Here is a 20,360-nt window from a genome sequence, read left to right as displayed (position 1 = left end):
CAAGTTCAAAATTCTCCTGTTCGTATATAAATCCTCCAAATTGGCCTCGAGTTCGTAGGGAGATTCACTCCTCTTGTGATGTCACCGCACGCCAAAAGCAAGGCTCGGGACAGTTTAAATTTTGCCTTTGCCCCTAAATTGTGGAACAAGCTGCCGTGTGCTATCGGGGAAGTGGCCTTCAAGCAGCAACTTAAAACTCATGTTTTTCCCCAATTTATGACCGTTTGTTTTAATGCATTTTCTTCACTTCTTTGCTTTTAATTCTGTTGTTGATTCTGAAGCACTGTTTTTTTTTCAGAGCACCACATAAATGCCTTGTTTTATTGTTATTATTATAATTACCATAAGTTCTTGTCAAAAAGTTTTTCATCTGAGATTAATGCTATTTTTAAAAACACTATTTTAGGGAGGAGAGAAGGTGATGACCGAACCTGAAAGCAAACCCTACGAGGAAGAATTCCCAAAACGATTTGTCGTTGAATTCCAGAGACTCAACTTCAAGTTGTCTGCCGCCCTCAGTAAAGAGGGAGAACCTATCGAGAGCGCGCCTGAGAAAGCGGAAAATGTAAGTCACCAAATAGGAGAAGAGAATCCATCCACATTTCATGTTCACATACTATTCTTTTGGATCGTACGACATTGTTTGAAAATCGGCTCATGCACTTCATGTACCCAAGTGGTCATGTAGCATGCACTGCTATTGGTTGCCTCCAGGTTGCTCTATAAAAGTTGCCTTGTGTGACGAGGCTCTCACTCTTCTTCCTGTTTTAAAGGGTCTACATGTATGTACCTTTTGTAGGACAAAAACACAATGTCCACAGATTTACATTAAAATTACACCATTTGAAGATAATGATAGTAGAAAGCTTCCCTGAAAATATTTCTTGCGTAGTTTTTGAGAAATGAGTAAAACAATATAAAGTAAATAATTTTTGTCTCAGTGATTCATGAGATGAAAATTATTTTGGCATGTAAAAAACCTATTTTCATGACATTGTTTTACTCATTTCTCAAAAACTACAGCACCTAATATTTTCAGGAAAGTTTTCTACTATCATTATCTTCACACGGTGTAAGTTTAATGTAAATCTGTGGATGTTGTGTTTTGTATTACGAAAAGTAACCAAGTCCTTTAACCTTATCCTTTAGATTGAGCCGTTCTTCACATCCATGGCACTCTTCGATGCCCGTCACAACCGCAAAATATCAGAAGATTTCCACATCGACCTGAACAACCACAACATCCGAGCCCTCCTGGAGAAGTGTCGGGACTTGCCCAACGGCTCGTCAGCACCGGGCCCCAACGGAGAGCCGCGGAGATCGAGTACGTTACCAGACGTAAGCGGGCTAGACGAAAACTGGCTCAAGTACCCACAGAAGGTAAGTCGTGAGAACTGGAGGTCCAATCTTAAAAGGCTCTTTTGATTGATTAATTGATTGAATTTATTCGGATGAAAGTACAGCAAGAACATGCCAAAAATACATACACTGTACAAGTAACAGGAGACACTTCAATGAAAAAAGATGAACCAAAATAGAACACAAGATAGAGACCAATTATTTCTGTGTTGTCATCTCCGTCTCTCAGACATGGCTAATGTTGTTGAGTTTTTGAAACAATGTTTTCTTGTAAAATGTCAATAACAGGATGTGTAGGTAAGGAGAAGAAATGCTGAGTTTTAGAGGAAAATACTAAAATACTAAAAACGGCTTTTATATAGGGCCCTTAACCCTTAAAAGGGTCCTGACGCACTTCACAGAGGTTAAAAATATTAGGCAAGTTATGAAAATACCAAACAATTTTAAAAACCTCACATCAGGTAAAACCGATGCAATTGGGTAGGGACTGAAAACCAATTATGCAATGCTCTAGTCTCAGGTGGGATTCGAACCTGGGCCCAATTTCATGGGTCTGCTTACCGTAAGCACAGAATTGGAGCTTACGGAAGCAGGGAATTCTGTGCTTACGGCAAGCGTATTTCACGGGTTAGCGGCGAATTTTGGCTTCTGCGCGTGCGTACTCCGCGTTACTAGGCATTCTATGCTTACAAGGCTAGTGCAGAAATTCGGCGCTTGCACGTAAGTCGGGGAATCGTGATCGTAAGCGTAGAATTTGGCAGTAAGCAGAGCCATGAAATTGGGCCCAGGTCCCATTGTCATGTGGAAAGAAAACCCCAATCTGGACAACCAACGCAATCATGTATGGACTGGAAACCCAATACACATGCAAGGCTCCAGTCTCATGCGGGATTGGAACAGGGGTCCACTAAAAGTTGAAAGGCATCAAAAGAAACCACTTATCAACAAGTATCTATATTTTTTTTCTTTCAGGCGATCTTCTCCGTCAAGAAACCTCATTCGGATATTTATCTGGTTATTAGAATAGAGAAAGTATTACAAGGGAGTATAGCACAGTGTGCTGAACCCTACATCAAGACTGGTGACACCGTTAAGGTAAGTCGTAGTATGCAAATAAGTACTGTTTTGTATTTGTGCAAAGATGGAAATATTTTCGTGAAGCACTTTTATGTCAAGTATTTTCAATTTAGATTTTAGTTTAAAAGTTTTTGCCAAACGAGCTTGAATTTATATGGAATTTGAAGCAGGACAGTTCTTTTGAGAACTGAGAAGTCTCCCTAACCCCCGAACATCTTCTCCGCGGTAGTAGAATAAAGCAAGACAGTTCTCTTAGAACAAACTCTCCCTGGCGAGTACATGTAGATACACACCTGGTGTGACTGCAAACTAAGTATGTATTGAGCTTGAATTTATTTTACTTTGTTTTTAAAATTTGACGACAGACTTGCCAGAAAGTGATGAAGCAGGCCAAGATATTCTGCAGTCGGATGGGCCAGTACAGAATGCCGTTTGCTTGGACTGCAAGGTAAGACAAAGCCGCTAATGGAGGTCTGTGGCTCTGGCTGTTGCTATGGGTGATGTCTTCCATTGCAATGTTGGAATAGTGTATAGCCAGATGTGATGACCTACATAGCCAGGGCCCAATTTCATAAAGCCGTTGAGCAGGAAAATGGGTGGGGCACCAGTCGCAAGAATGTAAACTTCATGAAAATTTGGCTGGCAACCAGTTTCTGTTTAAGCAAGATTTTTCTGTGCTTAGCAAGTTTTGATGCTTACAGGCTTTATGAAATTGGGCCCTGGGCTGAATTTCATAGGTCTGCTTACCATCTGCTTACCATCTGCTTACCATCAAAATGCACTTATGGTCACCATTCTACTGTGCAAGCGCAACATTTCTAGCTGTGTAAGTGAAGAATGTCTAGTTATGTGTGGTTCACACGTGCACAAGCAGAAATTCCCTGCTAACCCCCGAAATATGGTGGGTGTTAACATGGAATTCCCTGCTTCTGTAAGCGCTGATTCTTTGAACGGTAAGCAGAGCCATGAAATGTCAAAGCACTTGATCTAGATCTCGTAGTCCGTCATCAGGGTTGAGTAATATTTGATGGAATCAACTGCTGAACCACTCCCAGGGGTAATTAACAATTTCCCAGGAAGATGGTCCGCAGTGCCACCTGCTTGTGCCTGACCTAGTTTTAGTCCACAATGTTTACAAATTGCTGATTAATTGTACTGAAAAAAGAAAAAAAAACATCAGAGCTGCCAAGTGTCTCTGATTCTACAGAAACTTTATTTAAAACAAATAATAGCAATCTTTCTATATTCTGTTGGTAAAATTCCTATCATGTTGAATGTAACTCTAAGAAATATTTTTTGATACAAAACTGTATTTTTAATAGATGGAAATTTGCATCGGGGATAAAGAATATTAATTTTTGGTTTTACCCATATACACCACGGTTTGTTAGTTCTGAATACTCAGTACTTTATGCGAGCTCTGTGAAAAATCACAGGCATATTGCTCTGCCAGGATTCGAACCCTTGACCTTTGCAATTTTAGGGCAGTGTCTTACCAACTAGACTACCGAGATTGCCAGGTAGCCTAGAGGCAGTTCGAATCCTATTTTTTAACAGCACTATATACTATATAATATTTGGTTTTACCCATTTACACGGATGTGTGTTAGCACTGTATACTTAGTGCTTACCCGAGCTCTATGAAAAAAAAAATCTAGGTGGTCTAGTTGGTAAGAAACATCCTCGGATCTGGATTCCAGAGTCGGGACTTACTCATCAGCAGCGACTCTCACCCGGATCTAATAGTTCACTGTTTTTCTTGATTTTAGACGTGTCTTCAGGGACGACTGTGGTGAGCTGGATCTGAGAGGAGAGTTCACGTCAATGTATCGCCAGGAAAGCAACAAGCTGAGCAACGAGGATCTACTGAAGCAGCTTCAAGATATTAAGAGGAACCCGGAGAAGCTCTCTAAGCTGACTGAGATCCCAGGCACTCTCAAAGTCAGCATCGAACCCTTCTCCAGGATGCTGTCGAGTAAGTAGAGCCATACTTCCATTCCGGTTTTTTTACCGTTTCCTACATATTTGGTTCCTTCCTTACTGTTATTTTTTTAACCATGAGCCGTGGTTTATGAACCAAGCTGACTGAGATCCAGGCACTCTCTAAGTTAGCATCGAACCCTTCTCCAGGATGCTGTCGAGTAAGTAGAGCCATACTTCCATTCCGTTTTTTTATTACCGTTTCCTACTTATTTGGTTCCTTACCGTTATTTTTTTAACCATGAGCCATGGTTTATGAATCAAGCTGACTGAGATCCAGGCACTCTCTAAGTCAGCATCGAACCCTTCTCCAGGGAAAACGTCTAAAAGTGTTATAGTCATAGCTCTTAACTTTTCTTTTAGATTGTCTGACGTCATCGTTGGTACCCACAATGCCTTGGCCGGAGACACCTATGACGCCCCCAACGCTAGAAATCGAAGAGTTTGTTCCAGAGAAGGGACAGTTAGCGCACCCTTTCACGACATATACTAATAATCTCTACGTCTATCCCATACAACTTAAGTATGACAGTCAGAAGACGTTCACAAAGGTAAATATTAAGCAGTTAGAAGTTTAAGAAAGTTTGTTATTAGACTAGGTCATTACTAACAGCTACAAACATTACTTAAAGACATTTGACACTATTGGTTATTGTCAAAGACCAGTCTTCTCACTTGGTTTATCTCAACATACTGTATGCATAAAATAACAAACCTGTGAAAATTTGAGCTCAATTGGTCGTTGAAGTTGCAAGATAGTAATGAAAGAAAAAACACCCTTGTCACAAGAGGTTGTGTGCTTTTAGATGGTTGATTTCGAGACCTCAAATTCTAAATCTGAGGTCTCGAAATCAAATTCATGGAAAATTACTTCTTTCTCGAAAACTACAACCATTCAGAGGGAGCCCTTTCTCACAATGTGTTATACTATCAACCTCTCCCCATAACTCGTCACTAAGTAAGGTTTTAAGCTAATAATTATTTTGAGTAATTACCAATAGTGTCCACTGCCTTTAAGTGCTACTGTACCACCACCTTCCTTATTTTAAATTTTGAAAAATTAAATAAAATAAAAAAAATTCTTTTCCGTTTTGCCAGGCGAGGAATATTGCGTTATGCGTTGAGTTCCTTGATTCAGACGATGAAGGAGCGCAACCATTGAAAGCCATCTACGGCAGACCAGGGGGACCAATCTTTGTCTCATCAGGCAGTGCTGCTGTACTACATCACCATCAGGTACCAGACTTCTATGAAGAGGTGAGTAACTAAGGGGTGTGGTCAGGGGGTGTGGTCAAGGGGTGTGGTCAGGGGATGTGGTCAGGGGGTGTGGTCATGGGGTGTGGTCAAGAGAGTAGTGTCTTGACCAATGAACAAATATGTGATGTCCGAACGAAAGGACAGGCCTTGAATTTCATCTTTGAGAGGGCAAGGCCATTTTCATTTTGCAAAGGGCACTTCCATTGGAAAATAGTAAAGTCTATTGGAAACTTTTTAAGGGGCACCAAGGCCAAGACCAGGGCAATAGAGTGATCGGCATGAGATTTTAGGCCTGTTGACTTAAGACAAAAATCAATCAAGCTGGTAACGAGTAATGGTGAGAGGTTGATAGTATAAAACATTGTGAGAAGTGGCTCCCTCTGAAGTAACTTAGTTTTTGAGAAAGAAGTAATTTATGCACATACTAAAACTAAAACATTAGGCAGAGGAATGACTTGCTGACCTCATGAATATATATGATATTTGCAATATCAACTTTACCCCTCCACCCCTCCAGATCAAAATAGCCATGCCCACCCAGCTGACTGAGAAGCATCATCTACTGTTTAGATTCTACCATGTGAGCTGTGAGGTAGGGAAAGGCACCGTCAAGAAGAGGGACACTGTGGACTCATTCAGTAAGACACCCTTCCTGTAATCAATCCCTTTAAAGTCCAAATTCAAACCAACACTGGAGCACACTTTAGAACATGTGGGGCCCCATGTTAAAACCTCAGGTCTGTCATAAAAATTCAATTATACATGTAGTAATTACAATAATAGTGGCTTCTTTATAGCACTCGGGTCCGCCACTCAGTTACGCTCATGGCGCTTTTACACTATTACCCCTGTTATACATGTTGGCCATTTTATTTCCTTTTCTTAAACCATCTCAGCTCCCCTGGGAGTATACAGCCTGTGCTGCCAACGCACGAAACTAAACCAATCACAAGAACCATCTCTGCCCTAACAGGTACCAATTTGTACCCCTGGGTGGAGAGAAGCAATTACAGTACATGTAAAGCATCTTGCTCAGGGACACAAGTGTCTTGACCGGGATTGTAACCCAAACTCCAATGACTTGAATTCGATGCGCTAAACTACTCAGCCATGACACCTTGTATCATCAATACAGAGCTACACCACCCCTCCCTGATTCTGAAGAAAGTTCCCTGAAAATAAACCAATCCCTCCATGTTCTGATGGAAATATTTGAAAATCTAGTTGATCAAGGAAAGTTTTTTCCCTATTGCTTTGAATGTAATATCTCCCTGATTGTTGTACAAACACTTCCTGGACGCAAGATGCAAATGATGGCAGCTCTGTCAATATTAATTCCCTTGATTGTCAGCCCTCTGACCTCTGACCAGCACAAGTTCATTGTTGCACAAGAAGCATGGCACTTCACACCCCACTATCTTTACACTCCGATCAATCAAGAAACAATCCCCCCTACCCCAACACCATTCAATCCACACTTCATCACAAACCATTGAAGAAAGATTGTAAAGAGGTTGACCCAAGCTGGATTGGAACTTGTCACCAGCTGAGCTTACCAACCCCCATGATTTGATATTGTTCACCAAACAGCTGTTTAAACTTGTTGCTTTTAAGTAAATAAAATAACATGCTTTATTCATTTCACCCATGTCTTTCCTTCACTCAAATACATGTCCATGCCTAATCTGTCTCCCTCTGTTGTATATCCTTTGTTTTCCTTTGTTGTCCAATCAATTGTCTTCTTCATTGTCCAATCCATATTCTTTATTCATTGTCCAATCCTTTACATTGTCAAATCCTTTATGTTGACACAATTGTCTGATTCTTTGTTTTACTCCATTGTCAAATATTTTGTTCTACTCCCTTGTCTAAACCTTTGTTTTACTCCATTGTCCAATCTTTTGTTCTACTCCCTTGTCTTAACCTTTGTCTTAATCCATTGTCCAATCTTTTGTTCTACTCCCTTGTTAAAACCACTCCCTTGTCTAAACCTTTGTTTGACTCCATTGTCCACTCTTTTGTCTTAATGCATTGTCCGATCCTTTTTCATTCTCCATTGTTTAAAATGTTATCTTACTCCATCATGTCCATTGTCAAATCATTTGTCTTACTCCAATCCTGTGTTCTACTCCAATGTCATATCCTTTGTTCTACTCTATCATCCAATCCTTTGTCTTACTCATAACCTTTGTTCTCCATTTTCCAATCCTTTGTCTTACTCATTTTCATAATTTTTCATTTGCATCATCTCTCCTCTCTCATTCTTTTTTCCTCCGATCGTCCTCTCTTCCTGACTCACCATCATTCCGTTGCATCTATTTCTTCTCTATCCCACTTCTGCAACCATTATAGCGGAGCCATTAGAAGGTACAGGAGACATATTCTCTGCCATTTCAAGCGTTATGTGCATTCGGTGATGGTTGAATAATTAGCCGCATATCTCTATTTCTAAAAACTAATTCCAAGTTACCGTGGCATTAATACGTGTAATTCGGTCAATCTTAGTGAGAATTTCGCTCAAGTTCTTTCGCTGCTGCTGAAAAACCATCTGTCCTGGTTTTAACTTACCAACTTGACTGACTCTACATTAATGCCTTAATAATACATTATCAAACAAGATTTTCAATTGTGTTGTTGAACGTTTGAAGTGTTTTTGTGGATTTTTGCAATATTGACTATACAAAAACTATCTTATGCTAACTTTGCAGCTTTAAGCTCACAGCATTTTGCTTCACATATGCTCTTGAACGGGTTCTATTCTTTAGTTTGAAATGGTTCTTTAGTTGGAACTGGTTCTGAACTTCTGTCCTATCATTAAACTGGTTCTGCTCTACAGTTTGAAGTAGTGGTTCTGTAGAGTTTAAACTGGTTCTGTTCTATAGTTAAACTGGTTCTAACTGGACTGTATCTGTTATGTAGTTGAATTTGATCTTTTCCATAGTTGAACTGTAAATGTTCTGTAGTTGAACTTGAACTCATCTATCATTGAACTGTATCTGGTCTGTAGCTAAACTGGTTCTTTTCTATAGTTGGACTACATGTATATCTGATCTATAGTTAAACTGATTCTTTTCTATAGTTGGAACTGTATCTGCTCTATAGTTGAACCTGTTCTTTTCTATCTTTAGACTGTGTCTGTTCTGTAGTTCAACTCATACTTTTCTATAGTAATAATTGGTTCTGTTCTGTTGATTAACTGGTTCTTTTCTATAAATGAACTGTATCTGTTCTGTAGATGAACTGGGTCTTTTCTATAGTTGAACTGTAACTGTCCTTTACATGTAGTTGAACTCCTTCTTTTCGATAGTTTGAACTCTGCTCAAGTTTGAACTAATTTTTTCAAATCGTTGAACAATTCTCTGTCTAAAGCTCAAGCTGCAGCCCTGATGACACAGGAAATCATAATAAGATTCATATTTGAAAAACTAATGAAATATAATTGGTTGAAACCAAACAGAAACTTGTTTCTCTGTCGACCGTATTAGAGATATGCCACAACGTTTAACCATCCCCGAAAGTCACAGGACATAAGAAGTGCAATTGAATGCTCCTTTTTAGTTTTTAGTTGATTTTTTGTTGGCAAATCATTTTACAAAACCTGCATGGCTTGTTTTTTTAACCTCAGATATCCTGTTCGGTTGTCCGTGGAGATTTTTGGATGTTTCATTTCGTCTTGAGGAAGTTTGTTAACGGAATGAACCATGTCAAGTTTGTGTTCCTTTCCCTTCCTTGAGATCAAAAGCTTTTTTTTTTCTGATGAAATAACATCGTAAATATATGTAAAACTAGTGGATCTATCAAAAGCGATATTTATGCCATGTAATGTGACCTCATTGCTTTACAGTAAGTGTTACCTCTAGACCATTGCGCTAGCTCGGTGACAATAGAGGAAGTTCGAATTAGGAGCGGGTACCCAAACAACTTGATTTCTTACTTGTTCACCTTATTTGACCCCCAAGTGAAGCATTATTTTCAGTTTGATATCATTTTTTATTTTCTTCTGTTCCGGACTATTCCCCGAAAGTGGTGTCAATTTTTGCCCAACTAACCAGAGTTTTGAGTTCACGCAATTAACAGTTATTAATTGGCTTTGAGTTCCACACAGTCAGTTTTGGATTAATTTAACAGTTGTCAACAATTTATGTATTTAATTTTAATTTATTTTGTTAAAAAGATTCCAATTCATTCCATCAAATTATCGTAAGGAATTGTGAAGCAGATCATCAACATTATTTTGATAGCATCTCCCCATTTTGGGATTCAGTTTGCTTGAAACTGTTTTTAGTAAAACTTTCAATTAAGCATCATTTTGTTTTTAAATACTGTATGACATATCAGCATAGTTAATGTCTGAACACTGCAATGAACTTGCAAGTTGTCCCCAAAAAATATTTTAAAATGCATGCACATTGCCTTCTAGCTTCTTCTCTTCTTTACTCAGCCCCACCCAGTCCATCTAAGCCCAACCTGGCCCAACTCTGCTCCACCTAGCCCTGACCAGTTTTGCCTTGCCTCGCCCAGTTCCACCCACCACCAGCAAGCACTACCCAACCCAACCAAGCCAAGCCTTGTGCTACCTTGGCCCAACTGGCTTCACCCAACCCACCCGACCCCACCCAGCTCAAGCCAGCTTTGCCTCGCCTCACACAGTCCCACCCACCACCAGCAAGCACCACCCATCTTAACCCATCCCAACCCAACCAAGCCCAGTGCTGCCCAGCCCCAACTGGCACAACCCAGACCAACCCAGCATACTCGGCCCCACCCAGCCTCATTTCACCATACCCAGCCCAAGTCAGCCTTGCCTAGCCTCACCCAGTCCCACCCACCACCAGCAAGCACCACCCAACCCGGCCCTGCCCAGCCCCCAACCGACCTCACCCAGCTCCGCCCACGACCACCTGACCCCACCTATAATATCCCTCTGAATCCCCACAACAAAAACCTTAATTATTTATGTGCAGAGCTGTGCTCAACGCTCCCCATACATTCTTAATTTACAACAGCAAACAATCGCCTGCAAAACAACAAAGAAAGAATTATGTCAAATATATACAGGGTTGTTTTCAATTCTTGCCGCAATGCAATTCTTAATGAACAAATGTTTTCTAAGTTTAACAAAACAGCGTTAGTATGAATTGAATTTTGAAACTTCAGCAAGCACTAAAAATTGAATAACTGCCGCAATAATTTAATCTGTCTAAAAATAAAGTAATCAATTTCTTATGGTTTTATTTTTGTTATTTTTTATTGCAGTTGGATATGCTTGGATACCACTCTTAGACGCTGGAAAGTAAGTTGAATTGTTGTCTCTTGTGACACATTGTGACATGACATGTTTACAAAAGAGCCACAGAGCCTGGACTTCCTGAAGGCATGATTTGTACACAGCCAAATAGAAGAAAACATAAAATCTTTTATTTTATGGAGATTTCACTGTCAACTAATTCATATCCACTTTTGATATGATAAAAAGGGGCACATCTCAAAACTTGTCCCGCTTTTACTTTCATAACTCTTTGGATTTATGTGGAAATTATGACACAAAATGTCAACTTTCCCATATGACCAGTGCAGTATCTTGCCTGCCAGACTAGCCAAAGAGTGTATAAGGTCACACTTATTTCAAACATTGACGATTGAGCCCATATCCAATCATTCATGAGGAGATCAATGTTTCTCACATGCTGCAACATGCCAGTGGAACAAATTACCAATACGAGTAAAACCATCTTTTTCTCAATAATTGTGTTATTTTGTATCTTGTGTAGATTAAATTGTGGTGAAATGGGAGTGACTGTTTCATCAAATCTACCTCCAGGCTACCTTGGGACTAAACCCTTCGGATCGGGAAAGGTTAGTACTGGTCTCCGTGGTTCTTCATTTTGGTTTCGACCCTTCACCGATGGGTGTAAACACTGTTTACTAAAGTACTTCACCAAGTTCTGTGAAGAAGTCACAGGCATATTATTACTCGGTCAGGATGGTTCTTCATTTCCACTTATTTAGATCAAGTTTCAGGCCTTGAATTTTGTTCTTGAAGGGTCACAGCAATTTCTCTCTGGTAAGGGGCACACACGTCTATGGGGAAAATTTAAATTTGTATTGGAATATGACAGGGGGTTATCGAAAACCATTACTCTTATTAGCTCTCTGTAATGGGAGACTTTCTGGGACGATAGAGGGCAGCAGACTTACCGGGTAAATCCATTGTTCTCAGAATTATGTGCATGTTCAGAACTACGTAAACAATGGAAATTTACCCGGTATGTCTGCTGCCGCCTAGCGTTGGAAAGTCTCCTATTGGAAAAAAACCTTGTCTATTTTTGTCACTGTTCTTTGCAGTCGATGGCTCCAGAGCTCAGACTTGTTGACGGCGGTAAACAACTGTTGAAGGTCAACATAAGACTAGCGTCAACAATCTACACAAAGGTAAACACTTCGTAAACATTTGTCGTTTTGAAATTCGCAACTGCTTATTAACCCTCCTAACTCGGTGCTGAATGGGTTTTCACAGTACACAGTTAACCCTCCTACTGTCTGACCATTCAATATCATCCAATGTGATTATGGATGAGTGTCATGGCAGAGTTGTTAAGAGCATCAAATTCAAGTTCTGGTGGTTAAATCATCGGAGTGCGGGTTTGAATCCTGGTCGTGACTCTTGTGTCCTTGAGCAAGATACTTTGCTAAAATTGCTTTTCTTCAACCAGGGGTACCTGCGAGGGTAGAGGTTGATATTGTGAATGAAAAAGCCTTCGGAGCGCCACAGCAGCTTGGGCTGTATACTCCCCAAAGATTAAAGGAATGTTATTGCCCCAATGACCAGGGCACTAATGTGAAGGGCATTGAGACAGTTTATTGTGAAATGCGCTATATAAGAATTTGTTATTATTATTATTATTATTATGATTATTATCTTAATTGTTTCCTCCTTGATCCAGGCCCCTCATCTCCACAACTTCTTCGCTAAATGCCAAGTGTGGGACGGCACAAACATTGAAATAATAAAACACCTCAAGGTGAGAAACTCATTTATCAGTTTATTCCCCTATCTTCTAGCCAGTGAGTTGTTAGGAATTTGTTCCCTGATCAGGCCTGGAATTTCTTCTTTGAGAGGGCAAGGCCACTTCCATTTTGTACAGGGCACGCAAACGTTTATGGGGCATTCTGTAAGGGGCACCAAGGCAAAGGTATAAAGCTTGTGAGCAGTAAAGCGTATTTGAGCTCTGGTGGTACCGATAAGTAGAGTGGGTTTAAATCCTGAAGGTCTTCACACTTGTGTCCTTAAAGACACTGGACACCTTTGGTAGTTGTCAAAGACCAGTCTTCTCACTTGGTGTATCCCAACATATGCATACTGTAAAATAACAAACCCGTGAAAATTTGAACTCAATTGGTCGTCGAAGTTGCAAGATAACAATGGCAGAAAAAAACACCCTTCTCACACGAAGTTGTGTGAGGTCTCGAAATCAATTCAAATATTTTACTGAGAACTCAAAAACTACATTACTTCAGAGGGAGCCGTTTCTCACAATGTTTAATACTAAATGTATCAACAGCTCTCCATTGCTTGTTACCAAGTGTTTATGCTAACAATTATTTTGAGTAATTATCAATAGTCCATAGTGTCCATGCCTTTAAGCAAAACACTTTTTTTCATCACAGTTGTAAAGCCGTACATGTAGGTCCCTTGTGTTGACAAATTAAACTAGAGGTAACTTGCTTGTAAATGTAAGGTAGCCTCAAGATTATTTGAGGTTTTCCGAGGTTATACTGGGTTCAGTCTTGAGTTACAGCTTGGTTATTTCTTCATTTCTTCCTCACAAGATCATAGGAATAGAACTGCCTCTAGCTGCCAGGCAACCTCGGTAGTCTAGTTGGTAACACACTGCTCTAGAATTGCAAGGGTCGTGGGTTCGAATCCCACCCGACGAACATGCCTGTGATATTTTTTCACAGGACTCGGGAAAGTACTGAGTATACAGTGCTAACACACATCGGTGTATGGGTAAAAACCAAAATTAATATTCTCTATCCCCGATGCAAATTTTTACATCTCTTAAGATCATTGTTCACAAGATCATTTTTTACAATTCTTTTCATTTTTGAAATTGTTTTATTTGTTTTTCAGGCCATGCATGCTGTGGAGCCAGATATGCTTATAAACTTCTTACCTGTCATTCTAAATCAACTCTTCCGAATACTTCCTACGCCAGCCATGGATGAAGTACAGCTCAATGTGGTCAGGTAACAACAAAAGGCTCCTCCAGAAAAACCTCGTTGAAATATCTCATTGAAAATCTCTAATCTTATTATACACATATATAATAATAATAATCAATAATAATAATAGCGCTTCACACAAAGGTCCTGAAGCGCTTTACAAAATTTAATGGTTAAACAGGTGAGTTTTCAGCAGATGTTTGAAAGTTTTCTCGTTTGGAGCAGTTCTGATATTGTGCAGTAAGTTGTTCCAGAGTGACGTGAAGAATATGAGAATGAGCGGTGGCCAATATGACTTTGTGCGAGTGATGTATGGGATGAACATTTAGATGAAGGAGTTCTTGAAGATAAAAGGGTGCGGATTGACGTGAACCGTGAACAGCAACTAAAAACTTCCTGTCTTTTCCAAATTTCTTTTCTTATTTCACATTTAGGTGTGTTATAAAACACATATGGACTGGCTTAATTCTGTAAATAGTGCGCGTCTATTCCCCTAGGGCCTGTTAGTGACCAGAAGAGGGACCTATTTCCCGAGGCCCTCGGGGGAATAGACGCACACAAGTTAACCTCATTGCCAGTCAATATGTGTATGCTATGTGAGGAGCATATAAAACCAGTTTTTATATGCCTTTTCTTGGATTGATTTTTAAATTTTCTTGTGTGACTTTTTTTGAAGGTTGATAATCTTCATTGTGTCTCAAGTCCATGATGTTGGACGTGAGGATGTCCTCTACTCGTATGTAAAAGTAAGTCACACAACCTCCCTAAAAAAAATACTTCACCAATAAATTTTGTTGCGACATTTTAAGAAATAACAATAGTCAAATCTTCAATTTGCTGAATCAAGTTAAACTGCAAACGATGGTGAAGCATACTTTAAGTTGTTTGTAATTGTTTAAAACAAATTTTTTTAAGGGAATTAGTTTGGATTTTCTTTACATTTTTGTGAAATGGGTTTTCAGTCCCTACCTGATCTCCTTGGTTTTCCCCCATGTGGGGTTTTCCTCCCATATTTAAAACTGAACATTTCTTCTCGTTTCCAATTCATCCTCTTACTGGTGCCAATTGTGCCGTTTTATGTGCAATTAAAATTAAGAAATTAATAATATTTTATTTCATTTTTGTCTAACAGTATGTGTTCGAGACGGAGAAGGAGAACCAACTACAGAAGACTGTCCATGAGGAGTTAGTGAAGAACTTAGCTGCGTCGCTTCGACCCAGCACTGACCACACAGTCATCAAGAATCTCATGAAGGTAAGGCATAATGTCCGACTGTGGCTGTTGCTAAAGGTTGTTGCTAATAAGTTCATGGATTCTTAAGGATGTCTTCTCTTTATTTTTCTCGCAGCACATGTGGTTCTTCTTCACCGTCATCATTAAGAGCATGGCCCAGCACCTGATCAAGAGCGACCGCCTCAAGCTGCCGAGACATCAACGCTTCTCAACCAACTTTGAGACGGGGCTGAGGAACCTCGTCCAGGTACTGATGCCGCACATCCTCCAGAAGCAAGATATAAGACAACTACAAGAAGCCAAGGATGCCAACTTCCATCTCGCTAACTTCATCAAGGTTTGTTGAAACATCCTTTTTAGATTTTGGTCTCTTTTATGTTCATAATTTGAAGTACTTAAGTTAGTTTTGTTTTGAAAGTTTGTTTCTCAAAGTGTCTTTCTTCTCGAAGAGGTACAGCAGTTGCAAAAGGGATAAAGAATTGGTCCACTTTGTGTCTGAACTTTAAACCTTCTGAATTGTAACACATTGTGGCGTGTCAAGACCTAGCGGTTTAAAGCACCGGATTCAAGCTCTGGTGTGTGGTCAGCAGAGTGTGTGTTCAAGTCCCGGTCGTGACACTTGTGTCCTTAAGCAAGACACTTAAACATGATTGCTTCGTAAAGTTGGGGAGGTAGCGCTCTCTGCTCTACCAGCCAGGCTACTGATGGATGATACCCAAATCTACATCCGTGTGGACTGTAAAGGGGATAAACCTGTTTCAGCCCAAGAAGTACATGTAGGTGGCAATGGCCCCTGGCAAAAGTCAAATGTAGCCCACACCTTGAAGTGACCTTCAGGCCTTGTGTGTCTGGCTACTTGCATAAAATTTCTTTAAAAAAAAAAAAAATAAATGGAAATTTCCGGATCTAGAATAAGGGGGTGAGAGTCAAAGCTTGCAAGCCATTTGTTTCAGGAATGTTCACACTTGTCATATTTTATCTCTGCAATTTTTTATTTTATTTGTTTTATTCTAATGTACATGTAATTGCATAAGGAAGAAATGAATATTCAAATACTGAATTATCTATTTTTGTCTTGGTTTTTCTTTTACAGCGATGTTTCACATACATGGATCGTGGGTTTGTCTTCCGTCTCATCAACTGCTACATGGCATTCTTCAGTCCGGAGGACCCAAAGGTAGGTCCGATGATGAGGAGGAGGTCACTTCTTGGGTTTCATTCAGTCTTGTGGCTTGTCTTGATCGAGCAGATCAGAAAACTAGTCAAGCTCTGGTGTTTCTGGTCAGTAGAGTGTTTGTTCCCGTTCAAATTGTGGCACTTGTGGCCTTGAGCTGTGTCGTGACGTAAAGCGTGGGTATACTGAAGTTCCGGCAGAACCCAACTGTAGTATTATATATTTTGCATTTCGGCCTTTGGCAGTGATGCAATGTTTTCTAATGAACCAATTGAATTCACTTGTACATGTATGTTTATACAGCAACTGTTTGAGATGAAGTTTGAGATGATTCGAGTGGTCTGTAGCCACGAGCATTACATCGCTCTCAATCTTCCGCTACAAAAGAAAGGACAACAGACCGGCAAGAAAAGTAAGTCAATCTTAAAATCAGAAACGCCGCAAGTCCCTTGCTAGAGCTGTTTTGTTGTTCTTTACTGTGCTGTTTTTTATCTGTGTTTTACACAGACATGATATTCCTCCTACTTTATATTTGATTTGTGTCTGTAAAGACTGGTTGGATTCGAACCCATGACCTTTGCCATTTTAGAGCAGTTTGTCATACCACTGGACCACTGAGCTTGCCCAGTATTCATTCAGTCGATGGCCCGTGTCGGGGCAGAGTCCCAGCCCAAGGTGTCCAAATAGGTGGTTTTTGGTCTGCCACGGGAACAGTGTCCCTGAGTAGAGGCCAGTATGCTAGAGGCAAGTTGGGATCCTGTTGTTGCATCAGGTACCACAACGATGGAGGTTCAATTTGATGCACCGATACTGGACCCACCGATAAGTTTTCTTCATGTAGGTCCGAAGGGATGTGTAACTCTAAAATGGCCCAAATTTTCAGAGATCTTTTGTAAAGCTTTTTAGAAACATTGGAGATGGGAGGTACATGTAGCAAGCCACATGGATAGGTGCTGAATTTCCACTTACGTTTTCTTTTAATTAGTTCTTTTCTTTTGTCTAAATAACAAAAAGTATGACCTTTTTTTTTTTGCTTCTCTCTTTTTGCTAATCTCGAACCGCTGCTCTGATGTGGTTGATTTTAATTTGCAATCTTTTAACTTTAATCTTTTAATTTTCATGTTTTAAATGTCCTTTATTCTAATAACTTTCCCAACAAGACTATTCACTATAACTATAACTTATACCCCTACACTTTTTTAAACCTTTTTTTTTTTAAGGATTTGGGTACTTTTTGTAACACAACACATAATGGCCACAGATTTACATTAAACTTACACAGTTTGAAGATGATGATAGTAGAAAGCTTCCCTTAGAAAATTACTTGCTGAGGTGCTGTAGTTTTTGAGAAATGAGTAAAACAAGTCGCAAAAATAAATTTTGTCTCAGTGAGATGAAAATTATTTAAGCATGTAAAAGCAAAACCAGTTACTCAAAAACCTCAATAAGTAATATTTAAGGGAAGCTTTCTACTATCATTATCTTCAAACCGTGTAAGCTTAATGTAAATCTGTGGACATTGTGTTTTATGTTACAAAAAGTATCCAGACCCTTTATAAAATATCTTCATCTTGTTTGGGTATAACTGAGTCGGATCCAAATAAAAGCCTGGTTGACAGGAAAAAATACTTCCACATTTTTTTTTGTCAGACTTTGGAGCACTTAACAAACCGCAACATGATCATCAATTACCATATCACTCTCAACCAATCAATGCTGCCGTTAAAGAATAGCCTTACATATCGCCCAATCACAAAGCTCCTTGCATGGACAAAATACAGCACCATGAGCGTTTCTTAAGCGACTGTTTCTCATCATATTATTCTAAATCTGTTTCTGATTCAGTTAAACTCTTCACCTTATTTAACTTTTGTTTTTATTAATTTCACCCGCTGTTTTTCTTTTTTTCTGTCTTTTATGTTGATTTTATGTTTCCTCATCTTCTACCGAATTTTTTTACTAATAGGCACCAGTGGTTCCGCAGTAGCAAGTGGTACGTAAATAAAAATCATCGGTATTTGTAGATTTTTTAGCCAGCATAGCGCTGAGACTCTAAATTTCTTCGGCAAATAAAATTGAAAAGAAGTCAGGGTTGGTATGAACCTGGCTTTCATCTTGAAATGACGGTGTTTTTCTGGATTATGAACTTTTTTTGAGTTGTGTTGAGCCGAGAGCATAGGGAAATCTCTGACGAGGCAACAAATGTAATTTTTTGCTTCGATAGTGCAGTGTTTTCCAAACATAGCCTTTAGATATGCAAATATAGTATTATGCAAACACCAGAACACAGTGTGATGCAAAGCCCTGTGTTCTCTTATAAAGCCTTAAATTCAATCGCTGCTTTCCCAGGTCAACATTCCAGTTGAACCTAGTTAAACTGGGTTTAACTGGAACTAGTTGAAAACCAGTTGATGAACTAGTTAAACACAGTTAAAACCAGTTGGATTAATATGGAAAATGGACAGAAACCAACTGGTTTATAATTTCAACCTAGTTGAACACAGTTAAACCTAGTCCAAACCAGTTGGTTAATATGGAAAATGGACGAGATTGGTCACTAACCAGTTGAACCAGTTGACCCCAGTTAACTAGGTTCAACTGGAATTTTGACCTGGGTTGAAGTCTAAAGGCCTGATGATGCTTCGTTTTTGAAAGGGCAAGGGCACTAAGGCATTTTCTCGTTGGTGAAGCCCACCCTATGGGGAAATTTCAAACTTCTACTGGAACATTTTGATGGCATCAAGGCAATGACCAGGGGGCACGGAGGCAACTGGCTTCGTCGCTCCGTTAAGTAACAGGCCTGCGTCTACAACCCAAATTGAGAAAAACAGTACATTCGCATTACGTGGGAAAAAAGGAATTGAAATTTTTTCTGGTTGTGGAGTATTTTTTTTTGGACTCTATCCTTAGTCTTTTATAGATACTTGAAGCTTAGACTTTCTTCTCAATATACGCAAACTTAACTGCACGTTTGTCTATTTCCAAAGCAAAGGAGGAGCAGAGTTGTTGAAACTGTACCCCCTCCAGCTCCCTTAACTTGCTATGAAAGGCTGGTCCAATACTCCGACGCCCAGCAATAAAGCTTTATTGTATTAATGTTGCCCAAATTCATAGAACTGCTAAACTAAAAAATTATGCTTAATAGTGCGAGCAGTTTTATTTTTCTCTTTATTTGAAGGGGTTCTTAAGCTGATTTCATAAAGTTGTTAAAAGCTAGAATAAAATTGCTTAGCAGTTAAAAATATTGCTTAGCATTCAAAATGGCATGTAATTGCTCCCTATATATCTCAGCTAAAAATAAATTGCTTAGCACTTTAAGTTCTTGCTAAGCAGAATCGGGTTACCAGCCATTATACCATGTAAGTATATTGTTTCTGGCCGGTTCTCTGCCAAAGCACCTTTTCCTGCTTGGGATTTATGCTTAATGTGAAACTTGCTTAGTAGATTTGATCGGATACCAGCCGAGTTTTTATATCAGGCATGCACACTTTGGCTGGTTATCCTGTGAGTATACCTCAGGTAATATTTCTGCTTGGCAAGTTTCTATGACTTTGGGCTCAATGTGTTGATGTTGCTAATACAGCTGGCTAATGCACTCCCAATTTCTCCCTTCCCTTCACCCGTATGCTTTTGTATCACAGCTTATATGGGGAATATGCGGAGATATGGTGAGAATAAATAAAATCAAAGGGCCTTGTCGTACGAGGCAACTTTTACAGGCAACTTGGAGGCAACCAACCACAGTGCATGATACAGGAATATTTTGGTAGCAAAAGTAATTTTTCAAATAATTTAAAAAAGAAGGCGTAAAAGGAGATATGTTCAATCTGTTACCGCAAACCTCTCTAAGTTATACTCCCACCATGCAAAGTTTGAAATCCTACAAACAATTGCTTAGGATCCCCAAGAAAATATTTCAGCATTGAAATGTGAATGGATTCTCTTCTTGGAGATTGCCTGGAACTGGTTGCCTGTAAATTGCCTCGTGTGACGTGGACCTAAGCACTACTACTAAGCCTGCTTAAAAAGACACTGGACACTATTGGTAATTGT

At 39.5% G+C, this 20,360-nt stretch overlaps 1 protein-coding gene across 20 annotated transcripts in view; it reads left to right on the top strand.

The window, feature by feature from the left end:
• LOC117298308 (dedicator of cytokinesis protein 9-like) overlaps nt 1-20,360 on the top strand; it is a 97,873-nt gene that overhangs the window by 37,291 nt on the left and 40,222 nt on the right. For 15 of the 20 annotated variants that reach the window (XM_033781484.1, XM_033781469.1, XM_033781474.1 and 12 more), the window contains exons 9-28: nt 407-565; nt 1,150-1,380; nt 2,332-2,454; nt 2,802-2,884; nt 4,206-4,411; nt 4,780-4,967; nt 5,515-5,673; nt 6,191-6,311; nt 8,026-8,040; nt 10,930-10,966; nt 11,445-11,529; nt 12,019-12,105; nt 12,618-12,695; nt 13,808-13,923; nt 14,576-14,645; nt 15,032-15,154; nt 15,249-15,470; nt 16,227-16,310; nt 16,611-16,719; nt 19,949-19,975. In XM_033781484.1, coding sequence (XP_033637375.1) covers nt 407-565; nt 1,150-1,380; nt 2,332-2,454; nt 2,802-2,884; nt 4,206-4,411; nt 4,780-4,967; nt 5,515-5,673; nt 6,191-6,311; nt 8,026-8,040; nt 10,930-10,966; nt 11,445-11,529; nt 12,019-12,105; nt 12,618-12,695; nt 13,808-13,923; nt 14,576-14,645; nt 15,032-15,154; nt 15,249-15,470; nt 16,227-16,310; nt 16,611-16,719; nt 19,949-19,975 — 2,323 coding nt within the window. Of the gene's footprint in view, nt 1-406; nt 566-1,149; nt 1,381-2,331; nt 2,455-2,801; nt 2,885-4,205; nt 4,412-4,779; nt 4,968-5,514; nt 5,674-6,190; nt 6,312-8,025; nt 8,041-10,929; nt 10,967-11,444; nt 11,530-12,018; nt 12,106-12,617; nt 12,696-13,807; nt 13,924-14,575; nt 14,646-15,031; nt 15,155-15,248; nt 15,471-16,226; nt 16,311-16,610; nt 16,720-18,273; nt 18,301-19,948; nt 19,976-20,360 lie in introns of all 20 variants that reach the window. The other 5 variants (XM_033781470.1, XM_033781464.1, XM_033781472.1 and 2 more) reach the window with 3 other exon arrangements.

Source organism: Asterias rubens, chromosome 13 (assembly GCF_902459465.1).
Source record: "Asterias rubens chromosome 13, eAstRub1.3, whole genome shotgun sequence".
Lineage (NCBI taxonomy): Eukaryota > Metazoa > Echinodermata > Asteroidea > Forcipulatida > Asteriidae > Asterias > Asterias rubens.
The sequence above is the reverse complement of the archived record's forward strand: the minus strand, read 5'-3'. Positions and strand labels throughout refer to the sequence as shown.